The 16219-nt window shown below is 33.9% G+C and overlaps 3 protein-coding genes across 13 annotated transcripts; 1 reads left to right on the top strand and 2 right to left on the bottom strand.

Moving 5' to 3' along the window:
* The first annotated feature begins 336 nt into the window (after nt 1-336).
* On the top strand, nt 337-6537 carry LOC102626580 (NADPH-dependent diflavin oxidoreductase 1). 10 transcript variants are annotated; one of them, XR_003064382.2, is made up of 14 exons: nt 337-688; nt 912-989; nt 1088-1192; nt 1783-1874; nt 2360-2544; nt 3030-3116; nt 3238-3335; nt 3737-3811; nt 3939-4049; nt 4297-4431; nt 4945-5064; nt 5375-5591; nt 5693-6306; nt 6385-6537. XR_003064382.2 is itself a non-coding variant. In XM_006472704.4 (13 exons), the coding sequence occupies exons 1-13, from the start codon at nt 545-547 to the stop codon at nt 6217-6219; spliced, it is 1974 nt and encodes a 657-aa protein (XP_006472767.2). In that variant the 5' UTR covers nt 337-544; the 3' UTR covers nt 6220-6537. The 10 variants fall into 10 exon arrangements, 6 of the variants coding, with proteins under 6 accessions (XP_006472767.2, XP_006472768.2, XP_024951815.2 ...); XR_003064383.2 differs by having other exon boundaries at nt 6457-6537; XR_001507709.3 differs by having other exon boundaries at nt 5693-6289.
* A 501-nt stretch (nt 6538-7038) lies between these two features.
* Nucleotides 7039-10109, bottom strand: LOC102627055 (UDP-galactose transporter 1). The gene is made up of 5 exons (XM_006472706.4): nt 9582-10109; nt 8673-8922; nt 8357-8564; nt 7974-8205; nt 7039-7688 (listed from the first exon to the last, which is right to left on the bottom strand). The coding sequence occupies exons 1-5, from the start codon at nt 9687-9689 to the stop codon at nt 7464-7466; spliced, it is 1023 nt and encodes a 340-aa protein (XP_006472769.2). The 5' UTR covers nt 9690-10109; the 3' UTR covers nt 7039-7463.
* A 3835-nt stretch (nt 10110-13944) lies between these two features.
* On the bottom strand, nt 13945-15073 carry LOC102627343 (uncharacterized). 2 transcript variants are annotated; one of them, XM_006472708.4, is made up of 2 exons: nt 14677-15073; nt 13945-14169 (listed from the first exon to the last, which is right to left on the bottom strand). In XM_006472708.4, exons 1-2 carry the CDS (start codon nt 14978-14980, stop codon nt 14117-14119), a joined length of 357 nt encoding a protein of 118 aa, XP_006472771.2. In that variant the 5' UTR covers nt 14981-15073; the 3' UTR covers nt 13945-14116. The 2 variants fall into 2 exon arrangements, with proteins under 2 accessions (XP_006472771.2, XP_006472770.2); XM_006472707.4 differs by having other exon boundaries at nt 13945-14172; nt 14677-15067.
* Between the last annotated feature and the right edge of the window lie 1146 nt (nt 15074-16219).

Genomic DNA, 16219 nt, shown 5'->3' on the forward strand with positions numbered 1-16219 from the left:
CAATCTAATTCTAAACTGCACCAAACACAAGACATTATTAAATATCACTATATCATATTAGAATCTTATCATGCATACCAAATGCACCTGTGGGTCGATTTCTTTACGTAATACAGTACAGTACATTTTCTTATACACCGTTGAAAACTTATGTTAACCACCTGATCAAGCATAAATTTATTTTGTGGGGAAGGGAATTTTCCAGACAGACAGGTCTCGTAGGCGTCGAAGGCCAAGGGCCCAAAGGAGAAAATTTAATTGGGCTTATGGACAACCCAAATACTCCGCGGATCATAGACCTTTCCACCTGAATCAGATATAAATCCAACGGCAAATAAAAACCTCAGGAATTAAATTGAACCTCCTCCCTCACTTAACTCTGCTTCTTCTCTTCAACCTCGGTGCAAATATCGATCAACACTGTGACACCGAAGTAGCACTTACAGCTCACGCTAGCCGCTTTCTGTCTCTATTTTTTTTTCTTAGTTTAATCTTTTTGCAGATAATTTGATTTTTTTTTTCCAATTTTTGGTTCCGTCTCGGCATGAGGGAGGAGAAGCGAAATAAGCTACTGATATTTTACGCTTCGCAAACCGGCAACGCGTTAGATGCTGCCGAACGTATTGGCCGCGAATCCGAGCGCCGAGGCTGCCCGGTCGTTGTCCGCCCTGTGGATGACTACGATGCTGTAAGTCAATTTTTTGTTTCCAGAAACTTCAATTTCTGTTTATTTTTTTAAAATTAATTTAACTAGTATCACTTGTCATGCATTTACGGAAGCAAGTGATCACTTCATCATATTAATTAAATAAAATCACCTTAACAAAATAATTGAAGCAAGGATTCTCACGGAAAAAAGGTTACCGCTTAATGGTGATGCTTTACTTTTGCAATTTTGGTTCGGAACTCAGAGATGCTTGCCTGAGGAGGACACTGTCATTTTTGTTGTTTCAACGACAGGCCAGGGAGACACACCAGATTCCATGAAGGTTGGTTTTGAATTTTATCATGGATGCTATTGACTTACAAATTTCATGCTAGTTTTTAGTGTTTATATTTCTTAATGTCTCCTTTTATATTTGTGTAGGTATTTTGGAGGTTTCTTCTTCAGAAATCCTTAAGTAAGCAGTGGCTGGAAGGTGTTCGCTATGCTGTTTTTGGACTTGGTGATTCTGGCTACCAGAAATTTAATGTAATCCGTTCTACATTCTTTTGATTATTGAGAAGTTGCTTCTAGTTTCACTTTCTAATACTTATAGAAATTTATTGAATGATATAGACGTTTTTCCTGTCCGTCTGGTTTTGGATGTCATTCAGGATATATCACCACTCCTCTGTAGATTTTTCAATCTTTATTTATTGAAATTAAAGTCTTTCCAGAAGGCAGTAGTCTTATTTCGTTTTTTTTTTCTCTTATACTGTAACCTGGAAAAGCAGTTAATGGATGCTTTATCCAAAGAGACTTCTTGGTACCAACTAGCAAATTGGGAAAATTATACTTCTCTCCAATTGTCCTGGCCTCAAAAAATCATTGAAACCAATCTTGTGCTCATTGTGTACCTTCAAAATGAGTAATTAGTTATCGGACCGAAATTGCACTCTTGTTGTCTTTCTTATTGGCTGATTTTGAACTGTGTGTAGCTGTCTGTTTAATCCTTTATGTTATTAAATCTACTAGGATTATATTCTCTGAAGCATGCTTTTATGTTTTCTTTTGGTGATTCATAGTGTGGTAACTTGTTTAACACTTCAGTTTTTGCACTTGTGTTTTGATGGGTGCAGTTTGTTGCAAAAAAGCTTGACAATAGACTTTTAGATCTTGGAGCAACAGCTGTAGTTGAAAGGGGCTTGGGAGATGATCAGCACCCTTCTGGGTATGACCATGGTATAATTTATCAGTAAAGAAAATATTGCTTGATTCAATATATTCTGCTATTAGTTTTCCATTTTTTAAAATCTTTTGTGTTTTTTTCAAATGTCATAGGATTAATTGATTATGACCAACTGGCATACGAGTATAATCGTATGATTTTAAAACATGTTGTATCAGTAAATTTAATTCAAACCTCATGTTGCAGTTTCTTTCCTGAAGTTAGTAGCCATTTATGTTATATACACAATTTTGGAACTTTTATGCTATTATCTGTGCTCACTCCTCACTGATACTTTCCAAGGCAGCCTATTTAGAAGTTAGTTCAAAGTAAAGGGTTCCTAGTTATCTTCAATAAAGGTCCAAAAGTTTGTATTTTCAATTTTTACTATTTTTTATTGCAATTTTGAATTGAACCTTGAATGATCAATTGTGATGTTTAGATTGCGATGAAAAAGTAATTGATTATAACTTTATTTCATCGCATAGGTATGAAGGTGCTTTAGATCCATGGATGCGATCTTTGTGGAGGAGGTTGCATCAGATTGATCCCTCATTCTTCCCCCAAGGTCCAGATCATGTGATTGAAGAAATGAAATTGATTGACCAGCCAAAAGTTCATATAACATATCATAGCATTGACAATGCAGCTTCCCGATTATCAAATGCCTCGGGTAACTAAAGCCATTTATGGTTTCTGACTACTCACTAGGTGAATTGACATTGAAAATTTATTTTTGACGTCCTGGATAATTTTCTTATAGCCGTATTTATTACTATGAGAGTGGGTCTTCCATGTGTTGCTCTTTGGAAATAATGTGTGGCATAGTGTCATTACACATGTGAGGAGTATTTTGTTGGCAGAAAGCAATATTTAGGCGAAATGTTTTACATTCTCACTGTGGTCTTTTAATTGTTGCTGTGCTGGGTTGTCAATTAATTTTTGTTGGCAATATAATCATCATTTTTGTGTACTCATCTGTCATCTGGGAACTTTCTTCTTGATCGACCGTTCTTAATGTTGCTGCCTTCTACCAAATCACAGCAAGTTATTTTTTGTCCCTGCATGCTAAGATGGTGTTTAGTTTTTCAATTTGAGTTAAAAAATGATAATGATCTGTACTCTGAGATGTCAACATTATTTTCTGAATCTATGTAGGGTCAAGTCGAAAGGAACGAATTGCTTCCTTTTTGCAAATGTCTAGTTGGGAGTTGCAGGAAAACTTTGGACCTTCCTCATTCATTAGTGATGATGCTATTATCTTAATTCATCCAATATAGTTTGATATGAACAAACATTTACATTGATTTTAGAAGCTGTAGTTAAAAATGGAGCTGACAGCAAAATGCTTTCTTGGTTATCCCAGATTTGGAAGGCATCCGGATGCAACTTGAGACAGCCCGTTCCATGTCTGCTGGAAAATTGTCCAATTACAATAATAAGGCTGTGTGCTTTCTTAAAATGGTATTGATAGCATGATATATTGCAGTGTGGATTATTTATTTGTTTCAGAAAATATTGTTCTTTCTACCAATTTTCAACAATAGCAAGTTAGCGACCAATATATAGTGCAATGCATGTTGCTGCTGATCTTTATGATATAAGTCACATGTTACACAATTTTGCTTTCATGCCGTACTTTTGTTCCCCAGGATCCTTCCCTTTTTTTTTTTTCCAAAGATAAATCAGTAAAGACTTACCGCTCTAAAATCCTCTTTCTTCCTTGTCTTAGCAATAATTCCTTTTAATGATTCTTTTCTTTCCAACTACTAGCTGGGTCTGTGGTCTTTGTTTTCTAGGTGCTCATTTTGTATGGCTTTTATTATAATGTTCTCACAAATTCATTGATTCACTTTCTCTTGTAGATAAAAAATCAACCACTGACTAAATCTGGCAGTGGAAAAGACGTCCATCACTTTGAGTTTGAGTTTGTTTCTGCAGTAAGTTGTTTCCTTGGATTGTTATTATTGTTGTTGTTGTTGTTATTATTATATCTTGCTATTCTCCCTCTTTGGTGAAGCCTGTTATTTTTTCTTCATTGGTGAAGTTCTGTTATTTGCTTTTCAGGCCATAGAATATGAAGTTGGAGATGTCCTCGAGGTTCTTCCTAGCCAGGATCCGGCAGCAGTAGATACTTTCATACAGCGCTGTAACTTGGATCCAGACGCATTAATAACTGTAAATAGTACTTCTGCTTTTAGACTAATTTCATTAAATTCTTCCTTGCATTTAGATGCATTTTGCTGTATTGATAGATCGCATCATGATTCTGCTGTCTCTGTTATATAATTTTATGATTGTGCATGCTGTATGGGATCAACTTTTTGTAACGTTATGGATTTCACATGTATGAAGAAACTTAGTGAAATTATGGTTTTGCATTACACAAACCTAAGTAATTATGCTGAAACATGCTGTTTCCCAGGTTCAACATAAAGAGATGAAGAATTATCTTCCTGACATTCACAAAAATACTACAGAAGTGCCCATAAAGTTAAGAACTTTTGTGGAATTGACAATGGATGTTACATCGGCTTCTCCACGACGTTATTTCTTTGAGGCAAGAATCCTTGTTCTTTGACTATCTGGTTATATTGTAGAATATCTCAATTAGATCACCTCGCCAGCTTAAGTTATGTGGAATGCTTTTGTATCCTTGGACATAATTTTTATTCATGCACAGTATTACGTCAGATTTGAAGAAACCATTGGAATGGAAGAAAAGTTTTATATTGGTACTCCGGTAGCTGTACTTTCAATTAAAAGGCTACAAATTTATGGCATTAATTTTTAATGATACCCTGTGAAGTTCGCACATTATTCCCCCAGATTAAAAAAAATTTAAAAAAAAGTGAAGAATTCAGATTCTTAAATCGCATAAAACATCGAATGGGCAGTTCATTGTGGTGCATTATATAGTTGTTCTTTCAGTCCTACTCAACGCTGGAAGGAAAAAAATTAAGAAAATTATGGACATCATCTTAAATATATTTGTTGCCCTTCATGTCATAGTCTTTTGTGCTTTTGGAACATGCATTTGTGGATCAATGAATTTCTGAGTTCTTTTTCCCAGGTTATGAGTTATTTTGCAACAGCTGAACATGAAAAGGAAAGGCTTCAATATTTTGCCTCACCTGAAGGAAGAGATGATCTGTACAAATACAATCAGAAGGAACGTAGAACTGTTCTGGAGGTAAGTTTTGGAGAATATATTATATGTGCCCTTTCATCTAATTCTAATCTCTGGTTAGAATGGGTATTGAGCTATATATGTAGAGCCTTTTCTCAAATAGCATGAGACCTTTTGGTGGATCCAAAACCCCTTGGACAATATTATTCTGTAGAAGCAAGCTGTTACAGATAGAATGCCTCTCAAAACTTCTTATTGTTAAAAATTTATTAAAAAAAAAATTGCCAACAAAATCTTTAGTTCTTTTGTTCATTTCTTTGGCACACCCATTCTTTCTTGTTTGAAATATTTTCTCGTGTTTCTTTCGTACAAGGTTTTAGAGGATTTCCCGTCAGTGCAAATGCCATTTGATTGGTTGGTGCAGTTGGTTCCTCCATTAAAGACAAGGGCTTTCTCCATTTCTTCTTCCCCTTTAGCTCACCCCAATCAAGTGCACTTGACTGTCAGTGTAGTGTCATGGACGACACCTTACAAAAGGAAGCGTACGGGTCTGTGCTCTGCATGGCTTGCTGGACTTGATCCTCAACAGGGTATGGACACTGTAAAATAGTTCATCTTATCAAGCTCATTACAGTTAAGGAACCATATATCATCTGTTGACGTGTAAATTTATATGTTCTATTGTGTGCAGGAATTTATATACCAGCATGGTTTCAGAAAGGTTCCCTTCCTCGCCCACCACCATCAGTTCCCCTCATTCTCATTGGACCTGGAACTGGTTGTGCTCCTTTTCGTGGATTTGTGGAAGAAAGAGCCATACAGAGTTCATCTGGTCCAGCCGCTCCAATCATCTTTTTCTTTGGTTGCCGCAATGAAGATGATTTTCTATATAGAGAGCTTTGGTTGTCTCATTCGTTAAATGATGGAGTATTCCCGGAAGCAAAGGGTGGAGGCTTTTATGTTGCCTTCTCAAGGAAGCAACCACAAAAGGTTTATGTTCAGCATAAGATGCTGGAACAGAGCCAGAGGATTTGGAATTTGCTGCTTTCGAAAGCTTCAATATATGTTGCAGGCTCTGCAACCAAAATGCCCTCAGATGTTTGGTCAACCTTTGAGGAAATTGTATCAAAAGAGGGGGAGGCTTCAAGGGACTCCGCTGCAAACTGGCTTAAAGCATTACAAAGAGCCGGTAGATACCATGTTGAAGCATGGTCCTGAACTGTACTTAATAGTCGGCAATTCCTATTGCCATATTTGACCCTTCTGGTGGAAGATGGAAAGTAAAAGGGTAAGTTTCTGAATAAGGTGCGTAAAATTGGATTTTTTTATATCTGAACTATGAAATGAATACTCGGATTTGATTCATTCCCACTTCACAAATAGGTAGAGTACAGCTTGCAGAAAGCTTTGCTCCGGAAGCATTTAATGAAATGATTTATGCATAAATGTTCACAGAATATTACCATCGCTTAAGGATCTGCTGCACTGCCAACAAACAGCATTACAATGGAGTGTTACTATCGTTTAATTTGTTTATGGATCTGTTTTCCATTTTTCATTATTTATTTTTTAAAATCATCTTCTAATTTTTCATCTAATTTCTGGTGATTGGACCGAATTGAAATTGGCTGCTGTATTAGTTTATTTTCAGATGAATTAAAAGATAACTGGAAAAGAAAATTTCAATGAACTATTTTTTTTATTTCGTTTTCCACCTTTTCTGCCTCCCAAAACATCAGATGTGATATCTGGAAATGCATTTTTATCGTATGTTTTCTTTATATATATATATATATATATATGTTAAAAAGGTCAAATCGTTGGCTCTTCATACAACGAATATATGTTTTATTTCTATTGAGTATTGATGTTATTTTTTACTTCATTTCTTAAAAAAAATGACAAGAAATGAATTAAAATGATATCATTATCTGTTGGTTATATTTACTTGGGAGTCCCACATCAAGTTGATTGAATTTGAACCCATTTCGGCTTAGTTGTGATTTTCTCAACTCATTACAAATTGACAAGTAAAAGTTGCAGCATAACTGGCTTTTAATTTTAGTTTTCATTCATATAATTGAAAACGAAGAAGTGAAAACCAAAATAACCTCCCTTAATAAATGATTAAGCAAGTTTAGTCCCTAAAAAGAGTCCAGGTTTCCATCTCTTCATCAGATGAGGATCTCGAGTCTTCTTTGAGTTTGTCGCGTTTTAGGTTAGAGGGCGTGGAAACTGCAGGGGAAGCTTTGCAATTGTAAAATCACATTTTCATAAAGTTGAACCAGAAAATATTCTCCATTTCCGGGCAAAAAAAAAAATTATATATTAAAAAAATCAAAGAGTTATCTACTTCGAAAATCACATAATGTGAATTTTCTTTTTCTTTGCTTATGTTCCAATTTCTCTCTTCCTATAACCCCTTTTCAAAAAGCTTTAGAATTTCGAGCGCGCCCTCATGACTAGACTTTATCATCTAATTTGTCATTTACAAGGGGAAGCAGTTCCATCAGATTTCTAGGAGTACGGGGCGTTCTTGGAGTACCCGGTGGTGGCTGTTGAGAAAGCAAGTGCCGGATATATCCATAGAATGTACAACCTATGAGTGTAATTGCACATCCAACAGCATTCATACCAGAGATTGGATTCCGGAATATCAACCATGAAACCAAGACAGCAACTGCAACCTGCATTAGAATAAACATCAACACAAAAACTGGGGGATATATGTTGCATCATTCCACAATTAAATGAAGGCTTAAATGCAATAATGAAACTATCAAAAAAAAAAAAAAAATGCAACAATCAAGTATGGAAAGTTTAGGGAAAATGAGATGAAAGCTAGTAGACACCATGTCGGTCCTCAAAACTGATTAAGTACTCAGCTACAGTTTGTACGAGACTATAATAATTATAGCAATTCTTGATAAATCAAAAAGACTGAGGATAAAATTCCTCTTAATTCATCTCACCTTAAGATTTCCAGCAACATTGAATGTGACAGCAGTTGTGGAGTGAATCACATAAAATATGGAAAAATTGAGACAGAATGCCAGCACCCCTGAGCTGAAAATAATGATGAAGGCAGACCAAGGAGAAGGATGGGTGCTAAGCCAATCCATAATCCCACTCCCTTCGAGTAACAGTGCAGGTATACTCAAGATCATGGTTGCAAAAGGTGCCATGTAGTAGACTGTGTTAATGCTTGACAACGTAAAAAAATGCAGCAAATAAAAAAAAAAGAAAAAGTCAGCATAAACAGTTTAAAAATATATCATGCAAGAGTATTATGAAATTAAATCTCTGGTCAATTAGTCTGAGTCTCTGAGAGGGTTAAAACGAACAAAGATGCTACCTGTCAAACTTGTAACTATGCAGCAGAGATTCTGCGAGGATAGTCTTTGTGGAAGTAGCCAGACATCCAAATAATGCAGCACAAAATCCAAACATATTAAAACTAAGCTCTGTCACAGATGTAAGCAGTATTCCTCCAACAATGGGCACCAAAGAAGCCCATATTCGCCAGTCAAAATATTTTCTCCATACCAGCCACTGCAAAACAACTATTCAAATTCATCGAGGTAAGGTGCCATTACAAATTACTCACATGAAAGTTACTAGAATGAAGGGTAATGAGAAAATAATTTATTATTCTAAATTTTGAACCAGACCTGTGGTTGCAGGAGTGAACGATTTTATTGTTTGCATAAAAGAAACAGGAATGTAGCGTAAGCTCACATTCCCCAACACAATGTTGATACAGAACACGAAGGACATAGGAAATATCCTTCTCCATCGATCTTCAGGTTCGACCGTTATCAAGGGTTTAAGCTTCAGAACCTTGATCACTAGATATGCTCCAATGGATGAGCATATGAAGTGAATACATGACACCGACAGAGGAAACTTGAAATCTAATTTCTGTAAAAAGACAAAATGAAAAGGAAAAGAGAAATCATTATCTAATTCCACATTAATTTTTTAATGGTTGCAGGCTTGCAGCAAATTGATACTTTTAGATCTGTAACTCAGTTCTCAAAAAAACCCAAGTTTTTAAACCAAATTGCTTAGAAGCAATTTTCTTCTGCATGCAGTAATAGAGACATGTAATAAATCACATATTAGAAACAGATCAATTGATAAATCATGGATATTCACCAAATTTGGCATTTTTTAGGTCAAATATTGTTCCGTGTCTCACAGCAACCGTTACTAATCAACACATTACTCTTTTCTTTAAGTAACAATAGAAAGAAATAAAAAGCAAACCCCAAAAAAATTAAAAAATAAAAGAATCCCTTTAGCTACGCTTGGCAGTACTTAATCAAACCATTAAAATCATAATTTAGTGGAATTAAGAATTCTGAGAACAAATCTCCATGCTGCCAAACAAAACCTTAGATCAATTACAGCCTATTAAAATGATTAAAATAAATAAAACAACATACAGAGCTGATCCAATGAACAAATCAAGATCACTAAATTAACAACATTAATGACACAATCAAAATGAAGCTGGTGAAAAACATGATAAACGAAGTTAAAAAAACAAAGAAACAGGAAAAATTTTGAAAACAGACCTGAAAGATCCACTTGTTGGTGATAATAACAGTGACGTTAAAGACCCACCATTGAAGAATTGCTAGCAGAGATCTGAACACACTCCAAGTACACAAACTCGCCTCCATTTTTTTCCAAACAGATCAACCAAATAAACAAAAAAAAAAATAGTAATAATAATAAACAAATAAATTTTTATAAAAAACCCACCTCAAATTTTCAGTTAAAATTTGGTGGGTTTAGTTTATTTCATATGAGTTATTAGTAGCAGCTTTTAGCAGCTGCTGCTAACAAGGTAGCGAGAAGCGGAAGGTGAATAAAATACATGGGATGAGCGTAACGATTTTATAGATTAAATAAGAAATTAATTCAAGTGAGAGAGAGAAAGTGAAACCCTAATTTTGATTTGGGAATTTTCACAGCAGGCTGTAACGGTTTTTTGGCTGCCACGTGATTTGTATTTTGTGCTTCTTCGTCTTCTTCAATTTCTCTAAAACGGCTCTCTCTCTCTCTCTCTCTCTCTCTCTCTCTCTCGTTCAAACTCGTGTTAAATTATGATGCTTTGTTTGCTGCGTTTTATAGGAAAAACACAAATTAAGGAGTTAATTAAAACTTCGCCTCATCATAAAAAGTTTGGGCCAAAATGTTTATTTTCTATTCTTTTTAATAAAAAATTGATATGGGAATCCTTGAAGAGATGAAAATATATATTATTATTTTTTATTTAAAAAAATATTTGTTTTAATACGAAATTAGAATTGGGTCTTTTTCGTTATGAAATTCTTTTTATAAATTCCAAAATGTACATGTATTTTTTAATTAATTATACACTTACTAAAAATGTAGCAGATTCACGCAATCGCAGGCATTCAATGAATTTGGGAATTTATTAATACTTTTCAGATGAGTGGCATTGACCCAAATTTTCTTCAATTTTGACGGATAGATGGTATCGATTTGACGCGGGGCCGGTGCGTGGTTTGCGTGTACCCTGAACGAAGATAAAACATACGATGGTTTACCATTTTTCTTATTAGTTTTGAAGAAAATGGATTTTTTTTTTCTTTTTTGATAAAAATGCAATGAGGAGGTTTAAGTGTACATTTATATTTGGTAAAGAGAAATATTAACATTGGCTTCATCGTAGTAGATGAGTTAATTACGTTTGTGATTTTAGAAATAAAATCTAAAACCAATTTAATTTATTGAATTAATGTTGTTGAGACATAAATGCAATGGGGTTTTGCTATCAACTTTTACTTCTTTGCACGAAAATACAGATATTGGTATTTATACAACTAGATTATCCAACCTTTATTTATCTATATATTTTATCTTCAATTTCCAATGTTAAACAACTTTACCACCCATGAAATAGTGCGTAGGAGGATAAAAAATATGCTTTTCGGCAGCGACCCACCTCGTGTCCTTAAATTAATACATCGGCTTATCCTTTTCATTGAAATAAAACAAACTAAAATAAAAAATAAAATAAAATAAAATAATCATAGAACGGCTGCTACTAAGTTAAAAAATGAACTTTTCATCTTATATAGATGATTCATAATAGACATTTAGATTTTATTATAGGCTACTCACCAAGATAAGATGGTTTAATAAATTTTTTTTTTATCTTAATCACGAGATATTCTAGAGAGGGTACATTTAAATCCGTACTATAACTCAAATTAAAAGTTCATGCTCAAACTGGAAGGCACATATTCTACCAACAAGGACGACTTCCCTGCGACTCGAACTGGGGAACAAAACTAGTCAAGTCATTTAAGGAGACTCCATTAATAGTGGAACCAACACTTTGTTAGTAACAAATTTTATGACAATATTGACGAGCATAGAGGAACTCAATGCCCTATTAATGCCATCACATGTTCAAACTCCATTAGATTTGATTGCTTTCTTTTTTTCCTTTTCCTAATTATTTCATTGTAACATGAAATGCTTTACCGGTTTATGAATTACCGCACAGAACAAAGTCACGAATTGATTATGACGACAAGCGGAGTAAACAAAGAGAAATGCAGTGTTAATAATAATAATAATATATATATATAAAGAAAAAAAAAAAAAGAAGACTTTGGATTCAATTTTAGGAAAAGCGAGCAGCAGTGAGTGGCGCACAAGTTACGTCTTATTACCCCGTCGTGGCAACCGGCAAGCACGGCACAGGGGCTTCAGCTATCAGCTGCTGGACCATTTGTTTAAGAATTGCAGCGTTTTGGCTTTCCTTATTGTTGAAGCAACTTTTTCCCAATTCATGGGGATTCCCCACTTCTATTGTTATATATTATTCCAAAGTTTGGAGCTATTACTATAATGTGAGAGATTGTTATGTAACATATATGATTATGTGCCAGTTGTCGGATGAAAATTTAATGATTGTGGAAATATAAGATAATAAAATAATATTATTTTCATAATTATGACTGCTATATAATCACATATGTTACATAATTATGTAACATAAACAAAAATCCTATGATGTGTCAGCTGTACTTTACATCCATTTTTTTTAGTAATTTATTTTTTTAATTAATAATAATTTTTCCTGTTATATATAATTAATTGTTACAATTACTTTTTGCAGTTTGTGTAAGACAATAATGTAGGTACTATTAACGAAACTACGTTACAGATGCGAAAAATCTGTTACGGATGCACGGACCACCTGACCAGATAGGTGCGACGTTATTCATTTTACATTAACACAAACATTTTCTTGTGGCATTTCTTCGGATAGCTCACGACTTCAAAATGCATCCATCCAATGCCGAATTTGCGCCGTAAATCACAAAGGCTGCCTAGTCTGCTATATTTTCTCAACACGCTCTCTCTCTCTCTCTCTCTCTCTCTCTTTCAATTAAAACACGGTGTCGTGTTAAATGTCCATAATGAGATCGATGCTGCCATTGCCACACTCCTTTAGCTCAAAGAATTACTTTCCTACAATAAATGATTCCCACAATGACATTAATGAAAATCTTTAGCACCACGATGTTGTTTTTAAATTTGAAAATATGTATGTATGTGTAATTGTATGTCTTGAACGGATTTAGACAACTCAACTAAATTATAACGTATATAACATTTATGTTTTAATATCAATTATCACTCAACAGCCCATTGGAAAGTCTTTTAGCACTGCTAAATTATGAAGAGAAGGCTGACTACACTTGACTTACAACCAAACACGGCACATTGGACATCACAATCCATGTGCTTTCACAATTGATTTATAAATTTCGAAGCTGGACAGCTGGTAACGAAAGTTACTCTGTTCTTTTAGTGTGCCAACCTTTACTTATTACTTATTAGCCAAATTTATTTTTTTAAGGAAGACTCAAAGGAATCACTTACTTAAACTATGGAAAAAGTCTTGAGTAGTTTATCGGGTTGATAAATTGATCCATAAAGAATAAATGGTGAAAACTACATTTACAAGAGAAAAAAAAAATTTATTTTGTATTGGATTAATCTTTCGAAAAAGTATAGTAGAGTATGACATCATAGACACCACTAAAAAAAAAAAGTGAAAAGATTCCATGAACAATAAGTAGAAAGTTGATCTTAAATAGCAAAATGACCAACTTAACATCATTCAACCAAATAATCTTGGAATTTATTCAAAATTATGTCGGTATCAAGTTGAAAATTAGGCCAGTCTTGGACTGGTAAATGAAGCTTGGATTGCTGCCTTTTGGTCAACCAAAGCTGTGGGTGTAATCCATAACCAGTGGAATCTCGCACTTGGGTCACAATCAGGAAGGCAAAATCAGCCCCCCACTGATGAGTAATATGAATTTACAAATTTCATCTAGTGAACTTAATAATTCACCAATAATGCAGATCATGGGATGGTTGATCATGATTTGATTCATCAGAACGAATTTATCAGAACTAATGATACTTTAGAGTTTTCATATACAAGTTCGATAAATTTCATCAAACCAGTTATCTGCACAAAATACCTTTTAACTTTTGTATACTAACAACCTATAATTCCTGTAAATTTTGTATTAACATCATAGAAGTCTAAGCTCATGACTCAAAACCTATTAAGTTACATGAACTTCTACAGATGACATTTGATCACAAACAAAACAGTTAAGCTACTCTTAAACTACCAATCGAAAAAGAATGCTTCAAATCTCACAATCGAAATTTATCCCACTACATTGCACACAATAAGGAAGAAGATTATAGTGTGCCTTTTTTGGTAACATCTCATAAGATTATATCACCTATTTCATATGTTATATAATGTTAAAAAAAAAGTTTCAGACAGAGAGCGGGAGAAGAGAACAAAATAGTAGCATAATTGAAAGAAATAATCAGCAAGATTTAAACCGGTTCAACAACAAATCATTGGTCAAAAAGGTCATTCATTATTCATCTTTCAATGGGGATCATTGTACAGAACTATCCATTTTCTTTCTACTACACATGTAGGGAATTACGATCGATACAATATGCTTTTGAAGTTATATTGCCTATCACCATCAAAACCAAAGCCCAAAAGTTTCGGTACATTAAAATTTCAGATTACCAATTTGGTGGCTGATGATTTGGCATCCTCCTTCACAGCTTCTCCTGCTATAACACAAAAATGAAAGTAATTACAGAGTGTTAGCCCAGATGATCAAAAGCTACCTCACTAAGTATCAGTGCCATGTCAGCAGCTGATGTGGACGGCCAGTCAACAAGTTGTTTAAGAGTTTGTTAATTCAGCAAGTTAGTTTTGATATAATATTCTACTAAGCTCACGTGTATAAATAGAAAGTGAAGTGGTAACTGTAATTCATAAATGATCCACGCACATAAATGTCTTCACATCATTTTGTTCGATTTCAAATGCCACTGATTCAAATGAGCATCACTACATTACATAATACCCAAAAATTGGCATAAAGCTTTTAAGAAACAAAAAGTCACCTGTGAATATTTTTTCATGCTACAAGAGTTTAGAGTGAAATAAGGTGCTCATAAAAATCCAATAATTTAGAAGAATAATATTTGTAAATAACTCATTATAGAATATTATTATTTATTTATTTAAATAAAATAATTAAAAATGAAACGAGTGAAAAAAAAAAGTACCAGCATGAGGCGTGGGCGTAGGGACATCGCCGTAAATTGCTTTAAGTCTAGCCAGCGGAACCAAAGCAGATTCAGTGGTTGCTTCGGCGTAGAGTTGTTGTTTCCAATCCCACATTCTCTTTTTCAAGTCTTTGTTTGCTTTGACGATCGATTCCTTCTCCGATTCCAACCCTTCGATGTCGTTTTGTTGCTTCACCGATCTCAATGTCAAGGCCGCGAATGAAGCAATTAAGCACGTGTTTACCACTGTGTTGCTGTTTATTGCCTTGATTGCTAAGTTCGTTAGCTTGTTTGCCAAATCCATTGCTGCAAAATGGTTTTGAGGGTTTGGAGTTTAGGCTTCGAAGAAGACGATGTTTTTACACGTGCATTAACGTTGCGCAACCGCAAGATGGGAAGAAAATTGGGTTGGGCTTTGGACGTTATGCACCCCCAACCTATTTAACAAATAGCCCCGTCCATTGAATATTTTTTAAAATGTATAATAAATTAATAATAACAACAATAACGACGATAATGTAGTTCATCTTTGAAATGATGTAATATTCATATAGTTAAAATAACAAACCCATACTCGCCCTTTGGCTTATTGGCAGGGCTGCTTCCTCAAAGTTCCTTCTTTAATTATGGAAAATAATTAAGTAATTGGCAGGGCTGCTTCCTCAAAGTTCCTTCTTTAATTATGGAAAATAATTAAGTAAAGACAATCTTTTTTTTTTGAAATGTAAGTAGAGTACATGTTATTCGATTATTAGAGAGAGCTAAAATAATATAAATAGAGTAGATGTCTCTCGAATATTAAAGAATGTTAAAATCTAAACAGCATTATATAAGATTTAAATATAAAATTAGTCTCAATAATTATTTGGTTATAAATATATCAGTATTAGTCTCATGTAATATGAGTTGTAATATGAGCAATAGTCTCATATAATTCAAAAAAATAAAAACATTAACCCAATAAGTATTATATGGCACTCGTTTATAAATATTTTTAGAAATAATGTACTATCCATTTGTTGGATGATAAGGTGTACTCAATAATAAATTTATAAGTTATCAAACTATCTATTTGATGAATGAATGAAACTTATAATACTAACAAAAAAATATTGGATACCACTTAATATTACTTTTATAATTAATTTTTTTTAACCATGCACCTCAACCTAGGGCTTGTCAAAATCGGATTTGGATTGGATTTTAATCAATCCGATTAAATTTTCAGATTGGTTGGGTTGGGCATAAATCCATTTGATCTTGTAATTTGATCCAAATATATATGAATCAAATCGGATCGGGTTACAAGTTCGAGTTGAATTTAGCTCGAATCAAATTCGAATTAAAAACGATTTGTATTGGAAAATGATAAATTTATCCCCGTTATTGGAAAAAAATTAATATATTATAGTTTTCTTTGCCATTGGCTTTCTTTATCATTAGTTGTTGAACATTAAAATTTTACAATTTATATACGATAATAATCACAATATGAAGAAATACCATCAAAATTTTAAAACACAAGGCTTGAGTTGCCAGGTTG

This window comes from Citrus sinensis, chromosome 5 (genome assembly GCF_022201045.2).
Source record: "Citrus sinensis cultivar Valencia sweet orange chromosome 5, DVS_A1.0, whole genome shotgun sequence".
Taxonomy (NCBI): domain Eukaryota; kingdom Viridiplantae; phylum Streptophyta; class Magnoliopsida; order Sapindales; family Rutaceae; genus Citrus; species Citrus sinensis.